Source organism: Helianthus annuus, chromosome 6 (genome assembly GCF_002127325.2).
Source record: "Helianthus annuus cultivar XRQ/B chromosome 6, HanXRQr2.0-SUNRISE, whole genome shotgun sequence".
In the NCBI taxonomy this organism is placed as follows: domain Eukaryota; kingdom Viridiplantae; phylum Streptophyta; class Magnoliopsida; order Asterales; family Asteraceae; genus Helianthus; species Helianthus annuus.
In genome coordinates, this window is record NC_035438.2 from 114,875,690 (window position 1) to 114,888,824 (window position 13,135).

At 43.8% G+C, this 13,135-nt stretch overlaps 1 protein-coding gene across 1 annotated transcript; it reads right to left on the minus strand.

The window, feature by feature from the left end:
• Positions 1-813: 813 nt before the first annotated feature.
• On the minus strand, positions 814-1,971 carry LOC110876567. The gene has a single exon (XM_022124734.1). It carries the CDS (start codon positions 1,969-1,971, stop codon positions 814-816), a length of 1,158 nt encoding a protein of 385 aa, XP_021980426.1.
• Positions 1,972-13,135: the final 11,164 nt, after the last annotated feature.

Consider the following 13,135-nt stretch of genomic DNA (forward strand, 5'->3'; position numbering starts at 1 on the left):
GATTGCCGCCATCTCTCTTCTTTCTTCTAGGAGGTCCAGATCGAGCCTCCTTTCTTCTTCGTTGTCGATTAAGTTCATGGAGAGCATTCGTGGAGACGGCAATCCGATTTCTGTTTGTATTACTGCCTCGGACCCGTAAACTAGACTGAACGGTGTTTCACCGTTGCTTGTCTTTGGCATTGTTTTGTGGGCCCACAGTATGCTTGGCAGCTCATCAACCCAGCCTCTTCTTTTCTCGCCCTACCTTGCTTTGATACCGTCGACAATGCTTTTGTTAACCGCTTCTACTTGACCGTTCCCTTGCGGGTGCACAACCGAGGAGAAGGTGTGCTCGATGTGCAATTCTTTGAACCATCGTTCGAGGTCGTCTGCTGCGAAGTTCGTGCCGTTGTCAGTGATGATTCTGAGCGGTAGGCCGAAACGGCATATGATTTGTTCCCATATGAATCTTTTGACGACATTTGACGTGGTTGATGCAAGTGCCTTTGCCTCTACCCAGTTGGTGAAATAGTCGACTCCGACTATTATGAATTTGACCGCCCCTGGGGCTTCTGGGGAAGGGCCGACCATGTCTATGCCCCATTGTTGGAAGGGCCATGCGGTTGTGACTGGTACTAACTCGTTTTTGGGGCGCATGTCTTTGGCATCCACTGCATTTCCTCAACTCTCTTACCGCGTCTAGATGCATTCCGGGCCAGTAGTACCCGGCGTTCATCACTTTTGCCACCACCATTCTTGGCCCGGCATGTATACTACAAATTCCTTCATGGACCTCCCGGATCAAATAGTTTGCGTCTTCAACGTCTACGCATCTCAGCAATGGGCCAAGGTATGACTTTCTGTATAAAATTCCATCGGCATCTGGTAGTGCTCGGCCTTGTATTGGATTTTCCTTGCCTCTGCTTTGTTTTCCGGGAGAATCCCAGACTGAAGGTACATGATTATTAGAGTCATCCAAGACGTTGTTCCTGTTTGGATGACGCTTACCTCCCTTAGTGGAACAGACGGGTTGTTCAGAACTTCTATGCGCACATCCTTTGCCAGGTGTTGGAAGCTTGTAGATGCAAGTTTACTCAGCACGTCTGCTGGTTTGTTCTCGCTTCTGTTTATGTGATGCACCTTGTAGGAATAGAAGGTTTGTAGCAACATCTTTGCTTGACTTAGATAGAGCGCCATTACATATCCCTTGGCTTCATACTGCCCGTTGATCTGGCCAGCCACTAGCATGGAGTCCACATGCGCTTCGATGTGTCGGACTCCCATTTTGATCGCCAACCTTAAGCCAGCAAGGAAAGCTTCATACTCGGCTTCGTTGTTCGTACTTTTGAAATCCAGGCGTATGGCATATGTGAATTCATGTTTGTCATGACTCACCAGCCGAAGCCCTGCGCCTGCACCGTCTTCGTTTGACGCTCCGTCCGTGTATAGCAACCACGGTTCTTCTACTTGCTTCTTTTCGGCTTTCTCCATTGCTTTACATTCTCGGTCCTTATCGTCAGGTACCTCTGTCATGAAATCTGCTAGCACTTGCCCCTTGATGGCTGGTCTTGGTCTGAAAACCACATTGTGACCTCCGAGTTCTATCGCCCATTTGGCTAGCCTTCCTGAGATTTCTGGCCTTGCCAGGATGTTGCCAATGTTGTAGTTTGTTAACACATGTATGACATGGTTAGCAAAATACCTTCGCAGTCGTCTTGATGCATGGATCAGCGCGAGGACTAGTTTCTCCATGATGGCGTACCAAGTTTCTGGGTCGGACAAGGTTCGTGACACATAGTAGACTGGTGTTTGGATACCTTGACGATCGACAAGTAGCACTGCTCCAACTGCTCTATCAGAAGCTGACAGATATAGTACCAAGGGTTCTCCTTTGATTGGTGCGGTTAGTGTCGGCAGTTTGATGAGGCAGTCTTTCATCTCGCGGAACGCACTCTCTGCTTCCGGAGTCCATTGAAACTGGCTCTTCTTCATACAGTTGCGCAATGTTTTGATGAACGGAAAGGATTTTGCGGCGTGATTAGCTAGGAAACGATTGAGCGCTGCTAATTGTCCTGCTAATTTTTACATCTCTTTGATGTTTGATGGGGAAGGCATTCTTTCGATTGCTTGAACTTTTTCTGGATTTACCTTGAAGCCATCTTTTGTGACAATGAAACCTAAGAATTTTCCTTCTTCCATGCCAAATGAGCATTTTGCTGGATTCAGTTTAATACTTACGCTGCGCAGCGTGTTGAAAGTCTTTGGATGTTCACCAGCATCATGCTTTCTTCCTTGCTCATAATCACCAAATCATCCATATACACTTCGATGTACTTGCCGATGGCATCGGTGAATGTCTCGTTCATCAATCTCTGATAGGTCGCGCCCGCATTCTTTAGGCCGAAAGGCATCTTGGTGTAACAGTACAGCCCTGTCGGTGTGCGGAATGCGGTTTTGTCTTCATCTTGAACAGCCATTTGGACCTGGTGATACCCCTTGTAGCAGTCAAGGAAGCACTTCCACCTGAATGTTGCTAGAGAGTCGATCTTTTCGTCTATGTCTGGTAAGGCGTAAAAGTCACGTGGACATGCCTTGTTTAGATCTTTGTAATCTATGCACATTCTCCAGCTTCCATTTGGTTTTTTCACCATCACTGGGCTTGCCACCCATGTCTGGTATCTGACTTCTCTAATGATGCCCGCGTTCAACAGCTCCATTACTTGTTCTTTCATGGCATCGTGTTTTATATCTCCTAAGTGGTGCTTGGCATGTACCACTGGTTTCGCTTCCTCTAAGACATTTAGCCGGTGTTCTGCTATGTGCCGTGGAACACCCACCATATCAGCTGGTGTCCAGGCAAACACGTCCATGTTTTCGTGTAACAACTTCTTGAGCGCCGCGCGCGTTAAATTGGACAACGCAGGTCCTAAGGTAACTGTCTGTTCTGGGTATGCGCTATTCAGTACCCATTTTTCTGCTTCTGCGCGCGGTGCTGGTTTACTTGCCTTTGCAGGTCTGACCTCATCCGTTGCTAAGACCTCTTTGCTTGCGTATATTAGTGCTATGCCTGTTTCAGTTGGGAATCCAATGGCTGAGTGTGGCGCAGAGCATATCATACTGAAGTCTCCCTGGGATTCTCTTCCTAAGAGGATGTCATGTCTTGAATGTGCTGGCAACACCATGAATGTGACCTCTTCTGTTCTTGAATTTCTTCCATCTGAGAGTAACACCGGGAATGATATCTATCCCAAGGGAAAGACGGCTTCGTTGCAGAAACCAGTGAGTGGGTAATCGACTGGTTCCAAGCGCGCCTTATCCTCCTGATCAAATTGATTGAAGCATTGTTCATATATGATATCCGCGGTGCTTCCCGGATCGATGAAAATGTAGTCTGTTTGGTAATGACCAATCACTCCTGAGATGACTATCGGTCGCTTTTCCCTCGGGCCCCCTCTAACAATGGGAAAAATAACTTGCCGCTCGCGCCACGAGTCGTCTTGTGTGCGCTTGTTATAGTTTTTCCTTGGCCTTCGTGGACCTCCCTGAACCATGTGGGTTTCTAACTTTCTGAGTTTTTTGTTATCTGGCCCTTCCTCTCGTCTTTGAACTTGGCGATAATCGCGTTTCCCGCCCTTTACCAAGTGAGTGAGCTTTCCATTTCTCAGGGTCCTTTCAATTTCTTCCTTTAAACTGAAATAGTCATCGGTTATGTGGCCCGTGTCCTTGTGGAATTCACATAAGAGATTGGGATCTTGACCCCTGTAAGTCCCGTAAACGGATCTTTCAATGATATTAAACCTAATCTTGTGAGAGTGCGGAAACCAAACACAAGATGATTCAAGATAAACCGACAAATATGAAAAACGAAGAACAAACCGAATCACTTTCAACACTTGCACACGATTCTATTACTTGAATAAGCAAAACCGTCTAGTACAAGTGTTTTCACAACCAATCGCCTCCCACTCTAGCTTCTCTAGGAATTCTGTAACTTGGAGGTTCCAAAAGGTTCTAATGGCTCTGATACCAATTGTAAAACCCTAAAGGATCTTTCAATGATATCAATGTTAACTTGTGTAAGTGCGGAATCCGAACACAAGCGGATTCAAGAAAACAATAAAGTAAATAAACACAATAATCAAATCAAAAAGTATCTTGCGTTCACCTTAGAATTGATGACTGATACAAGAAGCACACACAATCAATCTCGAGTGGCCTCCCTTGACTTTCTCCTGATCGATCAACCCCTAAACATAACAAAGGTTTTCTTATATACTATCTAGAATGGATCGAGACCATTCCTAGGCCCACTCGAGATCTCACAAGACCCATTACTAACACTTGACCCAAAACATATTAGTTAGACATTACAAGATCAACCCTATACTTTAGTATTTCTTTATGAATAAACCTCAAGGTTCCAACAACCCCTCTTGTTGCGCATCTGCAGGGGTGGTTTGAACTGGTGATTTTCAGTGGCCAAGACCTCAGAAGGGGTGTTTGTCAATGGTGTCCACTGTTTCTCCCTGTTTTCTCTTTTTACTTCTTTTCGGTGGGCTATCTGATTGATTGTGTGGCGCGCATCTTCCCTTGCTGGGCTTCTCTCTCTGTGACCGGACGCTTTCCATGATTGGCTTCTGCCCTTTTTGTTGTGCCGGTCACTCTGGGTATATCCGCGTTGACGGTGATCATCACCGGTCAACTGTTTATCTGTTTGTGCTATTGTTTTGGCTGCCTCAATGAAGGTTTCCCAATCTTTAGGTCCTCTGTCTCTTCCCTTCACACGCTTGATTAGATCATCGCACTTGACTGCCCTCATGAAGTGTGCGCGCATCATCTTTTCACCTACGTCTCCGATCTCCAGACATTCCTTGTTATATCTTGTGATGAAATCTTCCACGCTTTCGTGGTCCCGGCGCCATATATTCAAACAATCAGCCGGGTCTCTGGTGTGTCTTCGCTATTGAGAGAAGTGCGCGAGGAACTTCTCTCGAAAGTCGACCCATGATTTAATTTTTCCTGCTGGTAAGCTGTCAAACCAGACGCGCGCTGCGCCCACAAATGTTTGTTCGAAAAGATGACACCAAGTTGGTAGGTTCCACCCACCTGTTGCTCCTGCGCCGTTAAAAACTTGGAGGTGGTCATCTGGATCTGTCAAGCCGTTGTATTTGCCCACGTTGTGTGGCAACTTTGTCTTGTCTATAGCAGCTGTGGCGATTTCCCTGATGAATTTTGAATTTTCAGCCATGTCATCTGGACGATAGCTTAAGGTGTAATCATGTTCTGCCTTTGGGTTGTACCCTACGCGCTTGGCTGGTTTGTACGACTCGTGTTCTGGGTGTAGTCTGCTGAACTGTAACACCTCGAAAATTTGCGTTCTATAGAGTAATGACACGTGTCATAAGTTTGCACGTGGTAATAAATACTTCAGAGGGACTAAAGTTGACAAACATAGAAAGTATGTGAATTCAAGGGTTCAAAATGTCAAAAAGGGACGAATATACTTTACAGTAACCCTACATGATGCTAGTACCTTCAAACGAATGAATCATGGATCATACGGAACGAAATGTGGAAGAAAGTGAAAGATTACAAACTGCAGGGGTTAAATGTGTCAACATGTTTAAGTTGTACCTCTGAGTGACCCTTTAACAAACCCGAGGCTTTGTAAAGGTAAAATATGCTCACTAGAATGCACGATATAAATTTCATCAAGTTCCGTTATAAAATGAGAAAGATATGATCGAATTCGTACGCGAGGGGTTAAAAGCGTCAACGTTGAAAGTTATGACTTTTCGTGTAGTAATAAACAAACCAAGGATTAATAAGTTGGGTAAAAGTCACGAGGCCCTTATACGTAAATAAGAAAGGCCCAAAGTGCGAAGTTACCCCTTCGAAACGCCAAGAGCCAGCTGCAATAATGTAAAAAGATTTGAAAAATCTTACAGCAGGCCTCAGGCGGGCCGCGTAAGAGTTGCCATAAGGCTTATGCGGGCCGCATGGATAGTAAAAGATATGGGCTCTGACAGGAAGATTCAGGCGGGCCGTGTAAGAGTGGATGGATCTTTGACGCGGGCCGCGTCAGCCTCCAAGATACAGAAAATGCGGACAGAAGCACTGTTTGGTGTTTTAACCGACTTAGAAGCCATTATTAACAGCATGGGCGCCCCCTAGACGACCCCTAGACCTCAGGGACACTTGTTGATGATATGGTTACACTTGTAGACTTAGTTGTCAAGGATCTAAGGTGTTTGGATTACTATATAAAGGCCTTGTATGCACACATTGTAACCACACCTCATTCCTTCACTTCTGATCATTTCTGGAGCTCAAGTGTTCTCTCTAAGCATCTCTGGTCGTGCATAGGACTTCAGTAAGTGTGCTTAACCTTTCTTAGTTTAGTTTTTGCTTAGTTTTAGCTTAAGAGTCAATCCGTCGTAATTAACGATTGACTTAACAATTAATCACAAATGGTCCAGTGATTAGTCGAATCAAAGGTAGTCATATGTTGGTAATTATGTGGGCATTAAACCCTTAAAAGGGCACCCTCTGATTCCCACTCTAACTAGTCCAAATGTCGGGTCAAAGTTGCTTAGAAAAAGTCAACAGAATGCTAATTTTCGATTTAATGCATAATTAACAAAGTAGATGGCATGTAACCTATTTTATCACTCATATAACTTGATAATAAGTATTATAACTGGTCTAAGCTTGTTTGATCCGACCATTTGCTGTTTTGACCCGGTTCGGAATCGAAAGTCGCAAAACTTTGACTTTTGCTTTGACTTCAGTCTGACCCGATTTGGTATGACTTAGATATGCCTTAAGACTCTCTTAGGACCAGGTTACATGATGGTATAACCCTTTGTGGCTGGTTCGTTGTTTGTCCGAGTCGTTTGCACATTTCCGTTATATGCTTAAAAGTTGACCATAATGCCCTTTTGACCTTAAGACGAGAATTTTGAATATGTGAAAGGAAAATAACCTTATTTACTGATTTCTAAGCATGTCCCAAAAATTTCATGTCAGTCCGAGGTCTAGAATAGGAGTTATGCTAAATAGCGCAATTAAGAAAACTTTTGTAATTTAACGATGAAATTAGCATAAAGCCTATCTAAACCCGGATTTCGACACCAAACCTTTTACACACTGATGTAAAATAATATTTTGGGATTTTTAAAGATTTTTAATTATTTTTAACCTGCTCATAACCTGCGATTATGGCGTCGATTCGGTAAATACCGAATATACCCTTTTCGGACCTAAAATGAGTTCTACATGGTATTTTGACCCGAATCTAATTGCTACTAATTTCATATAATAAATAAAGTATTTTGAACTTTATAACCTAATCAGAAAACTCAGATTTCCTGTATAACCCGGAAATCTCTTTTATAATCTTTAAGATGACCAAAATGCCCCTACGGGGTGTATATTGGGATTAAATTCGTTATGGGCATAATGGATGGTATCCTACTGATATCACAACCTATTTAGAGCATATTAACTTAGGAAACCTGTGTGGGACTCTTACGGTTACCCGTTACGCCATCTACGCGTTCGGTTCGGTTTATGTAACTAGTTTGCATAAATTAGCCGAAACGGGTCAAACCTTGTCATTTTTATCTCAAAATCCAGAATGTGATTGGATTACCCATATTAAACAAGTCTTCAAACTTGTCGGGTCTAAATCACATTTTATTCCGGTCTTCGCTTAATCGTGCATTCGAACCGTATCTTTCGTTAAAACTAACCGGTCTAAGTTTAAGCTTAATCAAAGACCCGTTAGGATTCTAATAGGTTATTATAAACCTTCGTTCCAGAATAGGAGACCCGGTAAAAGCTACTTGCATTAGCTGTTTGTGAATTATACTTGCAAAGGTAAATACTTTTAACTTATTTCCCTATACGGGATTGTGGTACGGTATATAAAATACCGCTTGGTCGGGCATTTGACCTTAATCGATTAGTGGTTAAGTATTTTCAAGATGACCCGTTAAAAATTTGATTTGTTGCTTAAAGCCTTTGGGGGGTTAATGACCATGTCCCGGATATCCCTGGCATCATCTTACGAGATGGCCACGACCTAAGCACGGGGTGTAGGCGTACACCTGACAGTTGCATATGAAAAACGGTATCTCACTTAAGGATTAACCTTGTGGGCATTATACCTGTGGTGTGTCTATTAGTCTTTAACCCGGTCTACGGAACGGGCTACTGAACGCAAAGAAACATGTAATTCGTTTACAAGTATTACATTAAAATAATTATCCCAAGTTATAAAAGTTTGTGCCACGTGCATTCAAATCAATTTTATTAAACCTTTTGCAAAAGTGTCGGTTGAATTTATTTACCAGTGTAAACTGACGTATTTTCCCAAAAGGTTAACTGCAGGTACTAAACGAACTAGGCTGGCTTTCTCCTAGCGTCCACAATAAGTCTCGCAAGCTTGGACGTCGAACTGTTGAACATTATTCCTATTTTATTTTTGATCCCCTGTGGATTATTTTCAACTATTTGTGATACATGATATTACAATAACATTCAGTTGAAATATATCTATCTTTTGCTTCCGCTGTGCATTTAAATATTATGTTGTTTGACTGTATTGTTGCCAACTACGTCACGGTAATCCCCCACCGGGCCCACCGGTGAATCGTGTGGAAATCGGGGTGTGACAGGTTGGTATCAGAGCCAGCGTTGAGTGAATTAAACACTATCCTTATGTGTTTAATCTCAATGACACAATTGCACATACTCGAGTCTAGACAAGAACATAGGACGAATTCGAATTGTTGTTCTAGTTTGTCCTTTATTGTTTGTTGTTGATTTAAAATTTTTAAGCAGGAAATATGCCACCAGCAATCAGAAGAGGAGGAAGAGGCAAGGGGCCGATCACTACCCACAATGATCACGAGGCCGGACCTTCACTCGTGCGAGCTCCTTCCAGCACAAGGAGTGACGAACCTCGGAGGAACAGAAGGAACCTCTTTTGAGCCCGCTAGACGGTCTACCTCGCACAGTTCAACACCTTCCTACCGTCACTCTTTTGGACCGAACTCAGAAAATGAACCCGATAACCCTCAACCTTCATTTAAACCTCTCCAGCGTTCCGTTTCGCACCGTTCTTTTGGCGACCCTACTCCTGTCCTTCAGGGCCGATTCAACCCGACAAACTTTGTCCAGGAACCCATAGGTTTTAACCCTCTAGGACCAGAGGACCATTTCTCCGAAGACAATGCTATGGACATGGACGAAGATACAGATCCCGTCGAGCCTGCAAGAGGTACCCCCAACCATCCAATCGAGATCTTTGATGGATCATCCTTCCATGGAACACCCTATCAGGGTCCCGAAAGTTATCAGGCGTGGTTCAACCAGTATGAGTGGTACTTTACACCCTCTCACCATTTATCGCCTCATGAGCAGCAACAACAGCAGCAGCAGGATCCTTCCGAGGATTCGCGTTTCGTGGCAGTTATGCCACCGCCTCCACCGCCACCAGTTCATCAAGCACCTTCGGATCCACCAAGGCGTAGGAGATCAGGCGCGTGGATGTCCACACGGGGAGGGGATTTTCACTTTAGCACCCCTCGCCACTCAAGTGGAAGTCATTTTCCGCCACTGCCTGAAGACCCACAAATGGGTGGACCTTCGAACCACCCTGCAGAGGTGAATTCTGCACCAGTTGCACCGCCTCCGCCACCATTTGGTTATGATAACCCGATACCTACATACGCCGGTTCCACAGCGTACAACCCGTTTGAGCAGCCAGCTCACACGCACTACAACTATATAGGTGTCGACCCTTACGTTGAAGCGGCGGCAAACTACCACGCCCTTCACCCTGAAGTACCTTATGAAACACCTTGGGAATGGGATACTCAACTCATGGGTATCCAATACCTGCTAGACCGCCGGCTCAGCACCTATCGCAGCAGCCAAGTTTTTCCCCACCGGAGCAGGAAGAAATCCTCCACCGTTTGAACAGGGTGGAATGAGATTTTGAGCAAGAACGTAAGAACAACTGTGGATTCCTAAAAGGCCTAGAAAACCTGTTAAAAGGGAAAAAGAAGCGAGATCATTAGTCTCTATATGTACTGTTATATTTCTTATTTCAATCAAGTTCCTGCGTGGACATTTATCTTGGTATTTAGTCCCTGCGTGGACTTGTTTTATAGTCCCTGCGTGGACATTTATGGTGTGTTTAGTCCCTGTGTGGACCTGCTTTTCAGTCCCTGCGAGGACATCTATCCTAGTATTTGGTCCCTGCGTGGACTTATTTTCTGTATAACCTCTGCATAGGTATTTTGTCTATCTAAAAGTCCCGTTTAGGGCAGTGTGTAACTTTTTATATATTGGAATGCTAAGTTTATAAATTTCATTTTCGTCATTATATGCATAATTATATGAGATAAATCGAAATCATTCCTTTTAAATTGATCTGCCTACCAGTTATTAAATAAAGAATCTTAATGGTGTAACCTAGCCTTGTGTCATTATAAGACCCGGCCAAGATGGTAAGACCTGATTAAAAGATTCAGATTCCGGTTAACCTCTGTAAACATGTTAACGCTCCTGGCAGACGTGATTCGTTAAAATCACACATGTCATTTTACGCAAGGATCCTTCTAAGGGTTCCAAAAACCTAAATTAATGATTTATAAATCATGAGTTTAAATCATCAAGTAAGATGATCACTTATCAAACATCCATTAGTGATGAAGTGCCTACGGGCTATACTCATTGTCATATAAGACAAAAGACAGTTGTAGTCTATGACTCCCTGTCAGAAAGGTAAAGAACTATGTTCAAACCTGCATGCCTTGATTCTCTGAAATCCTGGCTTATAATATAAAATGTCCCCGTGACTAGGCTTTTGTGCCACTAACAATATTATTGTAATTAGGATAAGTTACATTAAAATCCTAAATAAAAGTGAGTAACAAATTAACCAAATATGGCCATGTGTACCATGGTTAATGAATTGCCAAAAAAGGGCAATTCCATAATAAACTCCCAAATGAATTTTTGTCATTTTCTTATGAAGCAGTTCAAGATAAAATGGCTGACTCGGATGAAATAAATAGTCATCCAAAGGAGAATGAGAATGAAGTTCGTATTAATATAGCGGGTGCGGAACTGCAAGCGTTGATTGACAATGCTGTTACGAAAGCCTTGGATAGGCAATACAGTGAGTCGAGCGGGATTCGGAGTAGGACCCGATCCGCACCGCATTCAAAGCCCAAGACTCATTCAGAGGCTCATAGCAAGCCTCCCTCCAAGAAGGAAGAACCAAAGAAAGATGATGATGATCGTCACTCGTCGAACCATCATAGTGTCCCGTCTCAAAAAGTTGTGCTGAACCAATGTCCCCGTGATAAGGGTTGCTCCTACAAGTACTTCGTTTCATGCAAGCCCCGGGATTTTACAGGGGAGAAAGGAGCGATAGACTGCATGACGTGGTTAGATGAGATGGACACGGTGGTTGATATCAGCGGGTGCGCTGAAAAGGATATAGTGAAGTTTGTATCTCAATCATTCAAGGGTGAGGCCTTGGCCTGGTGGAGATCATTGATTCAGGCCACTGGGAAGGTTCCACTGTATAGCATGTCATGGGAACAATTCGTTGCCCTCATTCGAGAGAACTACTGCCCTCAGCATGAGGTTGAGAAGATTGAGTCAGATTTTCTGTCATTAGTGATGAAGAATCTGGATTGCCAAGCTTACCTCACGAGCTTTAATACCATGTCAAGATTGGTTCCTTATCTGGTGACCCCGGAACCAAAAAGAATAGCTCGTTTCATAGGGGGCTTAGCTCCGGAGATCGAGGCTAGTGTGAAAGCCTCTCGGCCAGCTACATTCAGGTCAGTAGCTGATATATCCTTATCCCTCACTCTGGATGCGGTCAGGCTGAGATCAGGAACAAGGATGCCGAGAAGAGAAAGCATGATGATGACGACAACTCTCGTCGATCAAACAAGAAGCACCGTGGAAGCAATGACCACAAGAAAGGATCTGGATCAAGGAAAGATGGGCATCAGTCTGGGGATAAGCCCAAGTGTAAGACTTGCCAGAAATACCATTATGGGAAATGCAGACTTGACTCCAAATCCCAGTCTCAGGCGGGACGTTGTCGGATTTGCAAATCCACGGAACATAAGACCCTGGAATGCAAGAAACTAAAAGACGCAACGTGTTACAATTGCAATGAGAAGGGGAACATTAAGACAAACTGCCCAAAGTGTGCCAAGAAAGCGGATGAAGGAAAAAAGACTAATGCTAGAGTCTTCAGGATGGACGCAAAGGAAGCAGTGCAAGATGATAACGTGATCACGGGTACCTTTCTCATAAATGATGTCTATGCAAGAGTACTGTTTGATTCAGGAGCTGATAGATCATTTGTAGACAATAAGTTTTGCAAATTGCTGAATTTACCTGTTAAGACCCTAAGTGTGAAATATGAGGTGGAACTAGCTGATGGCACCTTAGAAACCGCCTCAACCATTTTAGAGGGATGTTCCATATCCATTAGGAACCACTCTTTTCCCTTGACCCTACTTCCGTTGAAGCTAGCCGGTTTCGATATAGTGTTGGGTATGGACTGGTTATCTCATAACCAGGCCCAGATTATTTGTAATAAGAAGCAAGTGGTGATCAAGACTTCATCTGGTGAACCACTTACCATTCAAGGAGATACCCAGTATGGACTGCCTGAGCAAGTGACTATGCTCAAGGCTTCTAGATGTTTGAAAAAGGGTTGTGTCATCTACATGGCGCAAGTAACTATCGATGAGCCGAAACCCAAGATTGAAGATATCCCTGTCATTTCAGAATACCCTGAAGTCTTTCCGGAGGAACTACCTGGTTTACCATCAGATAGGCAAGTGGAGTTCAGGATTGACATTATTCCAGGGGCAGCACCTGTTGCTAGAGCACCCTACAGATTGGCACCTACCGAGATGAAGGAATTAAGGACACAACTGGATGAATTGCTAGCCAAAGGTTTCATAAGACCTATTTCGTCTCCTTGGGGAGCACCAATCCTATTTGTCAAGAAAAAGGATGGAACGATGCGTCTGTGCATCGATTACCGTGAGCTGAACAAGGTTACCATCAAGAATAGGTATCCATTACCCAGGATCAACGATCTGTT